The 16194-nt window shown below is 36.6% G+C and overlaps 1 protein-coding gene across 1 annotated transcript in view; it reads right to left on the bottom strand.

The window, feature by feature from the left end:
• Positions 1 to 16194, bottom strand: part of hmcn1 (hemicentin 1) — a 610612-nt gene that overhangs the window by 207000 nt on the left and 387418 nt on the right. The window contains exons 43-46 of the mRNA XM_060830300.1: positions 14600 to 14722; positions 10003 to 10164; positions 6898 to 7179; positions 3002 to 3169 (exon numbers count right to left, since the gene is read on the bottom strand). Of these exons, the coding sequence (XP_060686283.1) occupies positions 3002 to 3169; positions 6898 to 7179; positions 10003 to 10164; positions 14600 to 14722 (735 nt within the window). The remainder of the gene's footprint in view (positions 1 to 3001; positions 3170 to 6897; positions 7180 to 10002; positions 10165 to 14599; positions 14723 to 16194) is intronic.

Here is a 16194-nt window from a genome sequence, read left to right as displayed (position 1 = left end):
TTTGAATTGGGGTTCTACAAAGTTAGCCAGGAACATAAAAATAGTTGGCCCCATGGAAAGTTAGACTGGAAAGTTTAATAATGGAAAGTAAGGAGATTGCAAATGAATATTTTGTATTCTCTGTAATGAAGATGAAGCAAGTAACTTTACAGAAGTAACAATAAGTTTGGGAGTGAAAGGGAAGAATTACCAGAGAAGGAGTGCTGAGTAAGTTGTTGAAACTAGAGACTGACAAGTACCTGGATTTCCTCTTATCCACAGCATGTTATCTCCTCAAAAACTTCAATAAATTGGTCAATGCTACTCTGTACACCGGAGGTATTCAGTTAGGTGCCATATCAAAGGTTATTGCAGAAAATAAATGCATGTAGTGTACAGAGTAGCATTTCAGCACGGATAGAAGATTAGCTAGCTAACAGTGAGCAAAGAGTAAGCTGAAATGGGACTTTCCCAGGTTGACGAGATTTAATGAGTTGTGTGCCACAGAGATTAATGCTGGAACCTCAACTGTTTACAATTTATATCAATGATAGATGAAGGTACAGCTGCCAAATTTATTAATGGCACACAGATAATTAGAAAAATAGTTTCAGGATGGAGAGCAGGGTGTATGTTTATTCTGTATTGAATATTGCTGATTGTGTCTGTCAAATGCAGCAGCAGTTATTGTGAAGTTACACATGAACAAATGGTTCTTTAATTAAAAGGTATTGATAAGCTTTGGAATGCTTCAGATGAATCTATTAGACATTTGGCATGATATTAATTGGTAGGATGTTGCACTACATATCCTCCAAGCAGACAAAGTATTTCAGTGCTGCCCCCTTATCTTAGGTTACAAAGTTTATGATTGTACTGTAGAGATAAGCAGTAAGGAAAAATACACTTCTTAAATTACTGACATCTTAGGGAACCAATCAGAAGTTAGTTGGAAGTGATAGCAGTGGGATGGCCATCACTTTTAAGAAACCAATCATTGATTAGGCACACACTGCTTTACCGAATAAGATTGACCATATGTTCTCATTCATTGGTAAGCCAGAGTTCAGGATGCCTTACAGGAAAACAAAGCTAGCAATCAGTAGCTTCTTGTGGTTAGATGTGCAAAAACATCAAATGCATTCAATAGAACAAGAGACATGCACCCAGCCAGCCGGTGTACTGAACCACTGGAAGGACTGTCTTCTTAAGTATCATTCTTTTGTGCTTATTGTAATAAACGTAATAATTCTGTGAAACATGTAAAACATATTTGAACCTGAAGTGATCTTGTAACTCATCAAGACCAAAGGTTCTTTTAGATTGACTTCCTCAAAGTATATGCATTATTGTAGTTGACTTAGGTCTTACAATTGAATATTGCAGATCTACAGGCTTGCTAACTGCATGCAGCTCTGCTAGCTCCAATAACTTCTGCACATATACAGAGTCAAAAAGTCTGGTGCTGGAAAAGCACAGTGGGTCAGGCAGCATCTAAGGAGCAGGATCATCAATGTTTTGGGCATAAGCCCTTCCTTCTGCACATATACTCCTAGGTCCGTCTGCTTTTGCAACCCCTTTAGAGTTGAACCCTTTATTTTACATTAGTTCTCCTCATTCTTCCTACCACACTTCTCTGCGTTAACTTTTATCTGTCATGTATCTGCCCATTCCACCAGCCTGTTGACATCATCTTGAAGTCCATCACTAAGCTCTGCATTTTTTTGATACTTTCAATTTCTGTATCATTTGCAAACTTTGAAATTATATCTTATACATGCAAATTCAAGTCAATACAGATCAAGGAAAGAAATCATCCAGAAACAAACCACTGGGGAATTCCACCACATACCTTCCACAGTCTCTCATCAATCTACACTGTTAAACTCCATTAAGTTAGTTAAACACGATTTTCCCTGAGCAAATCTAAACTTGTTTCTCCTAAATTAATTCATAGTTGACAAAACAACTCCTAATTTTATTTCATTTTATCAAGCTTTCCTACCACTGAGTTTAAACCGATGGGGTGCATAGTTGCTGGGTTAACCTTCACATCCACTTTTTGAACAACTGAAATTGTCCATTCTTATGGACCATTCTTTTGTCTAAGGAGGAATGGAAGATCATGTCATTGCTTCCATTATTCCCATTCTTACTTCCTTCAGTACGTTCAGCCTATTTAATGTATCTCTATCAATTTTTAGTTTATCCAATGTGTCAACTAACTTCTCTTTCACTGAAAACAAGAAATGCTGGAAATCACAATGGGTCAGGCAGCATCCGTGGAGAGAGAGCAAGCTAATGTTTTAAGTTTAGATGACTCGTCATCAGTATCTATAGTAATTTGCTCCAATCTCTCTTTCACTATGACCTTGGTAGCATCATCTTCAATGGTAAAGACAGATGTAAAATCCTCCTGTAAAAGCTCAGGCATGGATCTTGCTACCATGCCAAATGCCCCTCTTGGGGCCCTAATTTAGTCAGATTTCTCTTCTTTTACCACCCTTTTCCTTTTAAATAAGTCCTTAGAGGACTTTCTTTTATATTAGCAGTCAATTCTTTCTTCCACTTATTCTTTCTTTTAAATTTTTCACTTCATTTAAAATGTTGATTCTTATTTCTATTGTGAACCTGGCATCTGTCAAATGCATCCTTTTTATTTGAACTTAAAATTCGAATGTTAAAATACTTCCAATAAATGGACAATTATATAGGAACAATGTGGCTTTACACCGAGGAGAAAATATGCCACAGAGGAAAAAATAAACTAGAGTTGCAGTTATGTCAACAGTCCAATTGGGAAATAAATTAGAAAGGGGTTAAATGTAGAGTTCTCCAAAAACAGCACAAAGCTATTATATGCTTACTAACCATAATCAAAATAGCTCTGTTCCCTGGTAATTATCCTCTGTACTTATAGATACTTATACTTAGATGTACTTATAATTATAGATTCTTGAATAACTTATTTATTATTTTGTACAAGTATACAAATGTAAATGATGATTTGTATCATGCGTACCGGAGAGAATTCTGAAAGCACTGTTCAGGCTGATTGGCTGTCCATTTTTCAGCCAAGTGATTGATGGAAGAGGGATGCCTGAGGCTTCGCAGGCCAACACCACAGGATTGTTAACCACAACACTGATGTTCTCTGGCACTCCCTGCGCTCCATTAATACTCGGTGGCACTAAGAGAAAAGATTTGAATTGAAAATCTATTGATGTAAATAAATTGATAATCAATCACATTTTTATAATTAAAAGACCATCAATCCAAATGAAACTAAAACTCTATCTCTAAAAACAAGTTTTGATGTGAATAATAATGAGCAACAATAAATGCTCCAATGCTTTGACAGATAACCTAAAAGATTGAATACATTACATACTATTATGCTAATAACTCAAAGAACTGTATAACTACTGAGTCAAAAGGATTTCTCAATTTTTATACCCTAACTTTAGTGTTTTCTTTTCTTCGGATTTCTTTGTATTATAAAGACATCTCATCTGAAAATGATCAATGTTGTCTTATTTTATGCTAATGCTGCTAGCTTGCATAGGTATATCTCCATGCTATAGGTGTCAATGTATATACTCTGCTTGAGGCAACTCGTTCGTTAAGTAAGGTTTTCCATCCCTGATATACTGTAATACTGTCTTATTTTCATCTGTACATTGCAAATGACTAAGTACAGCACTCTGGGCTAGTATCAAAGACAGATCTCTTCATGGGCAATTTTCAGTCTGATGTCTTACCTTAATCTCTCTTGCTGATGTCAGAATCATATGACCATCACTGGCACACATCTTTATACTTTAAAGGTTGTTCTAATACTAATGACTATGTATTGCATAAGAGCAGTTAGGATGACACTCAAAATTTTTTGCCTTGAATTTTGGAATGTGTTTAATTGTATGTGTGTGTCTCTTTCTATTGTGCTGCTAACAGAGAGAGAGAGAGAGAGAGAGAGAAAGATTGGGAATTCACAAACGGTATCAAAGGTATGTGATAGATATACAGTCGGTTCTGCTATAACGTGTGTTTCTTCAATGCAAATTGACTTTAATACAATTGAAAAATTTAGACCATTATTTACAGAATGTGAACTTTTCTTATTTGTACTGGGTATAATGTGATTCCGGTCCCATTCATTTAAATGGCGCGGCTATGATGTAATTTTCTTATAATACAAGATCGTGCAAGAAAGGAAATATCACATTATATCAGAATTGACTGTACACACACATTATACAATCTTTTTTAGGGTTTGTGTTTCAAAAATAATGGTACTAGTTACTTTTTTGAAGTGTTACAATCCTTTTGGAACGGTGACCGAATTCAGCACGTGTCAGAGAGCAAGTGATTTCAGACCCCTGAAGTATTAATATAAAATTGCTCATACCTGGATGTTTTATGACAGACAAACATTGAAGGCTATTAGCTTGTTTCAATTTAGAATAATGAAGGATTGATTTTTAATTTAGAAAACTCAGAGATCAAATGTTTTTAGAACAGGCAGGTCAGAAGAGACCTGACTGGAAGTTAAGGATAATCTTTCTGCTAGAAATAACACCCCCAACCCTCCCTGAGTAATGAAGGGAATGAGTTGCCTGAGTAGAAAATTTTTGTTTGTGTAACTTCTAGAGCAGGATTGTTTGATTAGAAATCTGTAGGTTATTAGAAGCTGAAAAAGTGAATATTCACATGAAACAAATCCACAGTTCACTGGTTAAAAGTGGGCAGAATCAATCAAATCAAACCTAAATATTTGTGTTAAGATGTCAGTTGTCTGGGTTTGAATCAGTGTAAAGTAAAGGTGTTGGAAAATAAGTTAAAATATTGTCTAGCCAGATGTTTTAATATTTTTCTAATTGTGTTCTATAACTAGATAACTTGGCTTTGGTTTTGTTTTCACCTTTTGGGTCATAAACCTGAAGACAATCTGCAGGCCTGTGTTACTGCCACATTAATGAAAAGGAAAATGAAAATGAAAACGAAAAGATCCATGAACTCAGGTTACAATCTGGAATCTGACTTGGCTCGTAACATCAATTGGGATCATAACATCATAAAATGAGCACATTCTAGCCAGAGAAATTTTAGAATGTGGTCAACTGCCACACATGTAGACATGTAAATAAATGTCCAAAATTAAAAGGCTTGCATTTGATTCTTCTCATCACATTCTGCAAAGTTCCCTGACTCCAACAGAATATTTGACCCTATTAATCTGATACTTCTGGATGTGAGTTTGCTCGCTGAGCTGGAAGGTTCATTTTCAGACATTTCGTGAGCGTACTAGGCAACATCATCAATGAGCCTCCGGTGAAGCACTGATGTTATGGCTCACTTTCTATTTGTGTTTAGGTTTAGCATATTCAAGAAGGACAGGTACCCAATGAACACAGTCAGCCAATTTCTCAGCAACAAACCCAAACAAGCAGACAAAACATGCACAGAAACCCTAGTCACTCTCCCCTACATAAAAAATATCTCTGAAATGAATGCCACACCTCTTGGCATTATGGTAGTCTACAAACCAACCAACACACTTAAACAGCAGCTAATGAACTTAAAATACCCTATATAGACAACAAACAAACAAACGCCATTTACAAAATGGCGCAATTTACAAGGACTGTAATAAGTACTACAGACAGAAAACTAGCCACCAAGACACATGAACATCAACTAGCCGCAAAAAGACAAGATCCAATATCACTAATATCCTTACATACAGACGAGAAAGGACACCACTTTGACTAGAACAACACATCCATCCTAGGATAAGCCAAACGGAGAGACGTACGAGAATTCCTGGAAGCATGGCATTCCAACCAGAACTCTATCAACAAACACATTGGCTTGGACCCCATTTACCATTTCCTGAGGAAAAGAACCCAAAATGACATCACCAACCCAAAGAAACCTAAACACATAAATAGAAAACAGGATAAAGCAACAGCGCTCCACCGGCTGCTCACTGACAATGTTACCTGGCACGGTAATGAAACCGAACCTACCAGCTCAGTGAGCAAACTCACATCCAGAACCTCAACCTGAGCTACAAATCATTTCAAAACCTGCTACTGTAATACTTGGATAAATCATAACCAGATGCATATCTTCCACTAGTTCCAATTTAAACACTTCAATTGACAATGTAGCAAGTCAGGCTTTTTTTTCTGAATTCACAGTTTGACTCTATATTGTCAAAAAATTAAGTTACTTCCACCTTTCCTGAAATTGGTCCTACTTCCAGATAGAAAATGCAAACTTTGCTCCTCATCATTCAGATAGTATTGAATTTTGTTTGCAAATATTGGCAAAAGAGGGGAGTATTTAGATCTTTCAGGAGTCTAAATTCCAGACTCAAAAGGTCAAAATAAATTGCTTCCATTTATCTGTTCACTGGTTCAGGTTAAGAACTGACTAGCTAAATGTATGTACAAACTTTAGGTCTTGTTAAAAAAGTGGGAATTTATTTTGAAAAATAATGAGAAATAATTATTGTGTTGCTAAATTTCATTACCAATGATATGGCCATTGTGGAAAACAGCTAAAATATAGTGGCAATTAGGTACAGTCAGTTCTTCTATAATGCGAATGTTGGACTCTTGTGTAACCCCACGTTATAGAAAAAATGCGATTTAGAAATAACGCTTAAAGTGTTGGTCCTGTAATCACATTACTGTCAACATACATTTTAAAAGTTCATGCTGTAGAAACAGCATCTCCAATTCATAATCACATTACAGTGAATTTCCGTCAATGAAATGCGCATTATAACAGAACAAGTATCCAGGTTGTTGCATTCCATAATGTTGAAAAACTTTGACACATCTTATTATAAATTTATAGACGATAGGATCATTTCAATTTAACTAGTGAATGCATTAAATTTCAACTTACCATGTACGTTAAGGTTATATTTCTTATCAACCTGTCCTGCTACACTCTCAGCCACACACACATAGCGACCAGCATCAAAAATCTGTGTGTTCTGAACCTGTAATAGCTGTCCATCATTCAGGATGCTCACTCTTCTGCTATTCACAAGAGGGTGGCCATCTTTCATCCATGTCAGTGCAGGACGAGGAATCCCCTGGGTTTTGCACTCTAAGGTAATGTCATTCCCCCGAATAACACTGACTTCATTCAGGTGACCTCCACTATTACTAATAGTTGGCCGGACTGTCAAGCAATAAAAAATTCAACATCTAAATAAAATTACACTGGAGAAGAAAATTTTATCAATGTTTCAATGGCATAATGCAAGTCAATTTTTCATTCTGAATATCTTAATTGCTGAAGAGTGAATGGGACAACTTGTCATCCAAATTATAATTCACTTATGAATCCCTTGATTTGTGCTTCTTTAATTGATTCACATGGAAAATGTTTGTAATTCACATAGCAAATTTACATTAGATACTTTTGCAAATTGTGATAAACTCAGAGAGAGAGAGAGAGAGAGAGTTCTTTACTGTACTGCAATTAGAAGAGATTGTTTAAATCGTTTTTCACTTCAGTACAGCCACACACCATATTTACCCAGCATTTATTGGAAAGATGTCAAATGTTATTTGCTATTATTTGGATGCCTGCACACTAATGAAGATCAAGTTGATAATCTGAATATTTCTCCTCTAAACAACTATAGAAACCATAAAGAGCTCTTCTTTTCTTGCTGCCTCACTAACTAAGAGCCATTCTTCTAGTATAAATATTGAAAGATTATAAATCCTGTGAGTTAAGTATGACTTGGCATCTTTTCTCCATTTTTCAAGTTACACTACAAGTTATTATGCAATGATCATTAATGGGAAATGTAATTATTTCTTTCCTAGTGCACTGAAGTTGATTCTTGGGTCTGTATTATTGTCCTCGCAGAAGTCAGGTGACTTAGCATAGACCAAGGGTTGAACCTTGGACTTTAGGAGCTTAGTATAACATTGGGTGGTATCAATACCCACCTGGCTATTAAGGGTCCTCCACAAATTAATGCAAAATTTTAGTTATTTACTTTCTAATTGATGCCAACTGTACATTGACTGTGCTAACTCATTTCACTTCATTTCCCCAAAACACTAAGAATATAAGAAAAAGATAGCACGTTTAGTTTTTAATAGTGTACAAAGGTGCTGCACAAGTGCAATAGAAAGGAACGGATATTTGTCTGATGAAATAAACTTTAATGTGCCCATTTGGATCTAAACTTCATAATGACAGTGTTGCACCATTTCTTTCCCTGAACAGCATCAAATATAGGGTTTTTACACTCTGCTGGGCTTGCAGCACAGGCAGATGCTAGCCAGTGTGGCAGTTCTTTGGCTCAATCTGGCCATGGTCCATTTTCCTGGAAGCAAGATTTGGGATGGTGTAGCCAGGATGAAACAGGGCTAGAGAGAGGAAGCTCGATTATCCGACATTTGATCATCCAAATATCAGAATATCCGACAAAATCGTAAGGTCACAATGCTCAGCTACACTATGTTATCTGGCATTCGATTATCTAGAGTTTGACTAACTGAATGAAATACTTCCCACCCGTGTTCTTCAGATAATCAAGGTTCCTCTGTACATCCATAAGAGATAGGTAAAGGACTTAAAAGGATCATTCAGGCCTGTTACTGAACCAATGTGGGTTGTCCAATTGTGCTGGTCCCTGCAGGAACCAGGAGATGGATTTCAGGCCTGGAGGTGTCCTTTTGGAGGCAGACTAGGGGAACGAGTGCTTCAAGCAGGCTGAAAGGTCCTCCCCACCTGTCTGAATTCAGCAACAGCTGCAGATCTTGGCTCATAGCTAAAGAATTAGTCTTTAATTCGATAGTGATCTCATCTTGTTGCCATTGATTGAGATTGCCCAAATTGGCCAATCTCACAGTTATGAGTTTCCCCTACAGTGCAGGCTCCTCAAGAGCTCCAAGAAATTAAAATCTATTCTGACGGCCAGCTGAAAAAAAGGTATGTTTATCAAGAATCACAAAGGCATAATTGTATCAAAAGTCAGGAAGTTGAATTGTAGAAATAATCTACCTAAGCCACTTGCTTGTTGTCAGAAGATTCAAAGCATATTAAATATCTTCACTTAGTTAATATTTGTGAATGAGAACAAGTTCTAGTTTCATTCACATGTTTATGTTTGTGCCAAATTTTTCATACTTTTATACTTTTCTTAGTTACACATCAAAAGAAGATTTACAAAATGTGAATAGAAATTTTTAAGAACCACACTTTTAAAAGATCATATTCTTGTAACAGGAGCCTCAAATGTATCGATAAGTGAAAATAAGTGGATGCACTGCTAATTATGTCAGTATCACAGATTATCTTGCTCATTTTTCAGTATTATTAAATATATCAGTTTGTCTAGTTGGTGTGTTACATCTTACTCTGTGAACTTCAGGGTCATTCAAACCCTGTCACCTGTCTGTGCTCAAACCAAGTCCCATTCACCTTTCACTCCTGAGCTCACTGTTGTATGTTGACTCCCAGAAAACCCATTTGGATTTTACAAAATTTCATCCTTTTTTTCTAATTCTTTAAGGTCCTCACCCTTATATATCTCTATAATCTCCGAGATATCTGTGCTCTTCTAATTTTGACTTGCTGAGCAATGCCAATGTTAATTACTTTATCATTGTTGACAGTGTCATCAATAGCCTTGGCTCCAAATTCAGTAATATCTTCCCTATACATCTTGGTCTCCCTGCTTCATTTTCATCCTTTAAAATACTTCTTGGATCAAGCTCTTTGACCAAGATTTTCATCTTGGTTGTTGCTCAGTGTCATTTTTTTTAATATAATGGTCTTGTGAAGCAACTTTCTATTAAAGATCCTATTCACGTACACACAATGTTGTTATTGTTGGTTTGCTGTATCGCAATATATTTTAATAAATATCAAAAATAATGATGAAATATTCTTATGTATTAACTGGTGCAGGGTTAGTAACAAGGCAAAGATAACTTTATATTCACAAAAAAATCAACTAAGACAAAGTTCTGTAAATACCATAAACCTCCAATGTGTATTCTTTTATGCTATTTCCAGCGATATTAGATGCCACACAAGTGTAGGATGCACTGTCAGATATTTTAGCATTTGAGATTTGGAGCTGTCGCCCTCCAGAAACAATACGGACTTGTCCAGTATGGTCATTTAGCAATGGAGATCCTGAGAAGTAATAAGTACAAAACAAATTCTGTAACAAGTTTGTGAAGAAATGATGTCATAATACATAATGACTTTGTAACTCCAAATTAGCAGTCAAGTACTTCCCTGACAGTTACTGGTTTACACAGACAAATGAGAAGAAATTACAAAGATCTACACAGTTCATTTGTATCTCTTTATCCCTCACCCTTTGAAGTATATCTTCTTGAATTAAGGAACAAAGTGGAATCACAAGCATCCAACAGTATATCCTTTCTTTATCTAACATTTGAATTAGGCAGAACAGAAAGGATCAAATATGTGAAATTAAATGCCAGTTATCAAAATTATAAACTACAAAGCTGAGTGCAGTAATATCAGTTAACATCAAAGTATTTCATAAGTATTGCATTAAAACTGTGTCATATGAAGGAAACTCCTTTGTCAGAATAGTAACTATAGCAATGTTGGAAAAGCCTGTTTGGGGCTGCAGCTGAGAAGTGAAGGCACTAATTCCTTAAACTTGGAAGGATGTTGGCCTCCTCATGGATTTAAACCTGTCGGCAAAGAGATATCATGCTGTGTCCAAATGCCCAGCCTCAACAAATAGGGACATATACAAGATTTTGCAGTCAACAATGAAGGCGTTTTACTACTGAACTCAAAAGATGCTGTTTGCAAAGATTTAGTCATCTCTCTGGCAGGGATTTCCTTTTCCTAGACATCAATTTAAAGCTGGCATCAAGAGGATATTGTGACATGCAACAACATTGATACCAGCAAGGTAAGTAAGCAATTACATTGAAGTTTTTAAATTCCTGCTTTGCTGTAATGTGAAGACATGCAATGTTTGTCATTTTTAATTTAAAATTTCAGCTTGCAAAATGCTTCTGTAAGTACGTGAAGATAAAATCTAAAGTAAGTAAACAGACTTTTAAAAAATCTACTTATTCAAATATGTGGACTTTTTAATCAGAGAAACACAGAATTTTTTTTGGTGGGGATGGAGGTCATTTGGCCCAACCAATCTGCACCCACTGTCTGAAAGAGCATCATGAATTAGTGTCACTCTCTTGCTTTTCATTGTGAACAAAGTACATTGTTTATCTTAATAGAAACATCTAATGTCTTTTGAAGTCTCAACTGAACCAGCCTCCACCATATTTCTAGACAGTGAATTCCAGTTAAGAAAAAATGTGATATTACTCAAATGTGAATTTGGATTTTCAGGGTTAGATAATGATGATGAAGTTAGTACATCATTAAAAATGGAGATACATTTCAGTCAGAGGTGTAATTATTTTGTACAATATTTTACATTCTTACAGATAGCATTAAAGTGGACGTTCTCACCAGTTGCCAATTACAAGGGAGATCACAACCTGTCAGATGCACTACAGTGCATCCAATGGACAAGTGTGGGTTCACTGACACCAGCTTCCAATTTGCCATTTTATTTTGCACACGTCGAAGCCAGACCAATGTATGAATCTTTATCAATGCATGTACTCAGCTTGCTTCTATGGACCCCATTTCACATTAAACTGATGACCATTCAACTCCTCTTGCTGGACCACATGCTAGCTTACAGATATTTCAAATAAACCTGTTACCTCTGGAGCAGATGGAACTTGAACATGTTGGCTTACATTGCAAGTGGTTTCCTCTCCTCATTTCTAAACTACAACTGTTGCCCAACTAAACCTTTCATACACTCTTGTTCCTGAAAACTAGATCTCCAAAACTGCATTGCTAATGTAACTCCTATATTTAAGGACAGGGACAGAACATGTCAGCAAATTATAGATTAGAGAGCTTAGTAACAATTATGGGAAAAATAATGGAATCTTTAAAAGGTGAGAAGCAGAACATTTTGAAATGAGAGATTCCAGACTGAATAGTCTGCATGGATTTCAAAAACAAAACCCTTGCTTTGTTAGCCTTTTTGAATTTTTTGAGAAGGTAGCAGAAATAGTAGGCATAGACAATGTAGTAGATGTAATTTAGCTAGATGTTCAAAAGGCTTTTTGATAAATCACTATATGACTGACTAAGAATAAAGTTAGAGACTGTGAACTCAGGCACAGTTAGCAGAAAAAGTGGTAAATGGCTTCAAGACAAGGAGCAGCAATAGAGTGTGATTAACAAACAGTGCTGGAACTACTACTGTTCACAACTTGCATCAACAATTTGGACTTTGCAAACAAAGACCACATTTCTAAATTTGATAATGACATCAAATAAGGGGCAGTGGTGTTAGTCAATACTGAAGTGGATTGCAACAGAATTGCAGGAGGGCATTATTAATAACCTTGCAAAATGGGCAAAAATGTGGTGAATAAAATTCAACACAAATAATATGAGGTAGTATGTTGTGACAGAAAGAGTAGATAGGTTAATGCTTGGAAGGTGCAAGTCTAGATGGGAGAGAAAAACAATGGGTTCTTGGAGTACAAATAAATCATTGCCAGTTCATTAATAGTTATATCACAGGTTCACAAGGGATAAAAAAGCAAGCTAAGCATTCTGATCAAAGCAAGGGTATTTATTAGAAAAATGTTGCGAGGGCCACCTGGTATGGTGAAATATTTTATCAAGTTGCATGTACAATACAAAAAAAAAACTTCTGGATTGATTGTGATTTAGTTAATCAAATAAGCTATCTTGGTAGGTGAAGCACAAAAATGATGATAAACCTACTAATAACTATATACCCTGTGCCAATTGCTAAGACCTATTAACTCTGTACAATGTACTAACTCTTTCTACTTACTTACTGCTCACCATTCCCCATGCTTGTAGATCTTTCAGCTTGCTGCCTACACCTACTTACTCCATTCCGCTCAAAGCTCTGTTCCACTTATTGGCTCCCTTCTACTCATTGCATCCCTCCTGCGTGCTACCTCTTGTCAACTTTCCATTTCCTTCTCTGATCCTTCAAAAGTCAATCCTCTTGTTCATTTTGTCCCTTCTACTCATCAATTCTCTAATTTGTGACCTTCTTCCCTCTTGCCATTTTCATGTGTAACTGCTAGTGGGCGAGGGGGAAGTTAGAGAGGAAGGAGATGGGGTAAGGTGGATGGTAGGGAGGTGGGCAAAGATGGATGGCTGGAAGGTGGGCAAAGTTGGGTCAGAAGGGGACAATGAAGGGGAGAGAGATGGGTACAACATGAGGAAGGATAGATGGGGGATTTGTGAGGAAGGGGAGTATATGAGATAGGTGGAATGTGAAGGCAGAGACAGACATTGAAGCTGAGAGAGATGATGGGGAAAGTGTTTGAAAGAAGGAAGGAGAGAGTGATAGAGGAGGAAAATGAAGGAGAAAGAAGAGAATTGGGGGGATGGGGGAGACTGGAGAGGGAAAGAAGATTGAGAGAGAGGGAAAGAGTAATAGAGAGAGGCACAAGGAAAGATTATGCAGGGAGATAAGAGGAGGGAGAAGGAAGAGTGTAGGAGCAGGACAATCAATGTGTGTGTTAAAATCAAAGAGGTAAAAACAATGACTGCAGACGCTGGAAACCAGATTCTGAATTAGTGGTGCTGGAAGAGCACTTCAGTTCAGGCAGCATCCAAAGTGCAGCTTTGGATGCTGCCTGAACTGCTGTGCTCTTCCAGCACCACTAATCCAGAATGTGTGTGTTAAGCCTGGCAATGACCTATACACACTTCAAATCACAAAGCAAGTTGGGAAAATAACTCCACAGAAGCCAATATCTCATTAACAAATCACCCATTACTTATACATGGAAAAGTCCTTGACACTGAACCCACTTCATCAGAGTGAACAGAACCTCTGATATGCCAGTTTACATTTGTCAGCTGAGATGGCCTGATTGGGGCTGCTAACCAGGTCCAATCAAGGAACTCGTATTCTATGAGGTCCACCTGGCTGGCCCTGTTATAATCACTACAGGGTAGAAAAATCCAGCCTGAAGGGCCATCTTCTTCTTACTTCCACTTTGATGTGAATTCCACTAATGACAGCTCAGAATGTGTCACATCATCTTGCAAAAACTCAATTCCTTAGCTGGTCCCTGGTTCTCTCATCTTAACTCACTGGTGATTAAAATTTCAGGCCTTGTCCCTCTCTTTTCTACCTTAACTGAAAAAGCAGAACAATTAGTTAGCTATACTGTATGGCACTTTTTAAATGGCCAATTTTATTAGTTATTCTCTTCAATTATTGACTTAACAATTAGAATTGTTAAAAAGTGGCAGCTAGTTCACTACTCCCTGCCTAGTCATAATATAAGCATAACCTTCGATGTGTGAGACACAGTAATTTAAAAAGGAAAAGGTTTTCAACATGATGTAACTTTTTAAACATTCTACAAGTATAGAGGATTTTTTTCATTTCAAGGATCATAAACATGATCTGATTCTTTATATTGGCTGATGTAACAACTAATAGTGTACATCTTTTAACCATTTTTTTCTGTAGATGTTAATTACTCACCATTTTTCATCCATATTAGACTTGGTGGTGGAATACCACTGGATTCACAAATCAAGCTGATTAGACTTCCTTCTATGACTGTCAGCTTGGATAGTTCATTTAATCCTTGAATACTGGGTGGAACTAAATAACAAGATATAAGTTTGCTTACATAACATGACAACTGCACATGGACAGATGTTCTGAGTTATAATTAAGCCGCATTTTTTGAGGGGATATAATACAAGTGGAGAAAAATAAATGATTTGTGAACACTTCCAGTCCTCTGTATGAATAATGCACATTAAATGTTAATACAAGAAAATAAAAAATGAAAGTCTGGAAAATTTACGTAGATTTATTGAAACTCGAGCAAATTTTGTATAAGTTCTAATTCAACTTATTTGAAAAGTTTAACGAAAATCTAATTTCAACTGCCATTCTAAAGCTAAGGCCTTCTATACAAAATAGCTTCAATTGGCCTCAACCCAGAGCAGTTGGAATATATTCAATAATTGTATTAGACTAAACTGACAGAAACTGCAATTTTCTGAAGGCATGTGTCCAACTTTTCTTCAGTGACTGAAAGTTTAAGAACAATAACTTTGGATATGGATTTCCAAAAATAACAGCAATGATGCTAAATAACTTCTGGACTAATCTTTGTTTCCTTTTTAAAAATCTATTATTACCTAGCTCAATCAAGCTTCGAGAAAAGCAGCACTGGTCAGTTGCAAATGAAGTCTGGCATTTTAATCCAGTCATTAGTCATGTCATCTCAATGATGCCACTTATGTCCTACATCCTTAAATATCTTTAGGTACAGAAAATAGGAAATTTAAAATGGGAAAGCACAGAAATGTGTGCTTGAAGAGGCTGTCAAGTTACTTCTCCAACTAGGATTTACATTTATTCTTAAACTAGTATGGTAAATGCAGACTCCAAGAAATCCGATGCCAGAAAATGGAATGGTTCTTCACTTGTGTCACCAATCAAGCAATCCTGAGTAGGGTTTTGTCCAGCTAGATACAAGAGCATGAGTCCTTTGTTACATCATCACATTGACAACGTGCTTGAAATCTAAGCTCAGAGATGTACGCCGATACTTCACAAGATAATTAATTTGAATTCCCCAAACTTATTATCTTTGTGGTTTGAGTAATAACTTCAAGATGTCAGAATAAAATGTGTTCTAATCCATTTCATTTGGGATTTTAAATTGGATTTTTATTCCATTAGACTGGATCTTACTTCCTTATTGTCGATAAGATTTTATATTCTAATATATGGGTCATTCAGCTCCTGACCTCTCGCATTCTTAACTAACCATCTCCGACATGACCCACATTTTCTATGTAAATCACTACATTGTCCGTGGCATCAGGGCAACATTGGAATTGATTTTGAGGCAGATATTACAACAAAATGGACAGTTTTTCTAGAATATGAAGCTGAAGACAGTGACTTGAGGCTTACAAGTAACTAGACCCTGAACTTCATTTTCATCAAGCCAGCGAGCTGTAGACACCCGTTAAGCAACCTGACGCAGCTTGCTATTTTGGGCCTTAACAAGATCAGCTGATTCGAATGGTGAACCTGGTCACAGATAATTCCTG

The sequence above is a fragment of the Hemiscyllium ocellatum genome, chromosome 9 (assembly GCF_020745735.1).
Source record: "Hemiscyllium ocellatum isolate sHemOce1 chromosome 9, sHemOce1.pat.X.cur, whole genome shotgun sequence".
In the NCBI taxonomy this organism is placed as follows: Eukaryota; Metazoa; Chordata; class Chondrichthyes; order Orectolobiformes; family Hemiscylliidae; genus Hemiscyllium; species Hemiscyllium ocellatum.
This window is presented reverse-complemented; position numbering and strand designations above follow the sequence as displayed.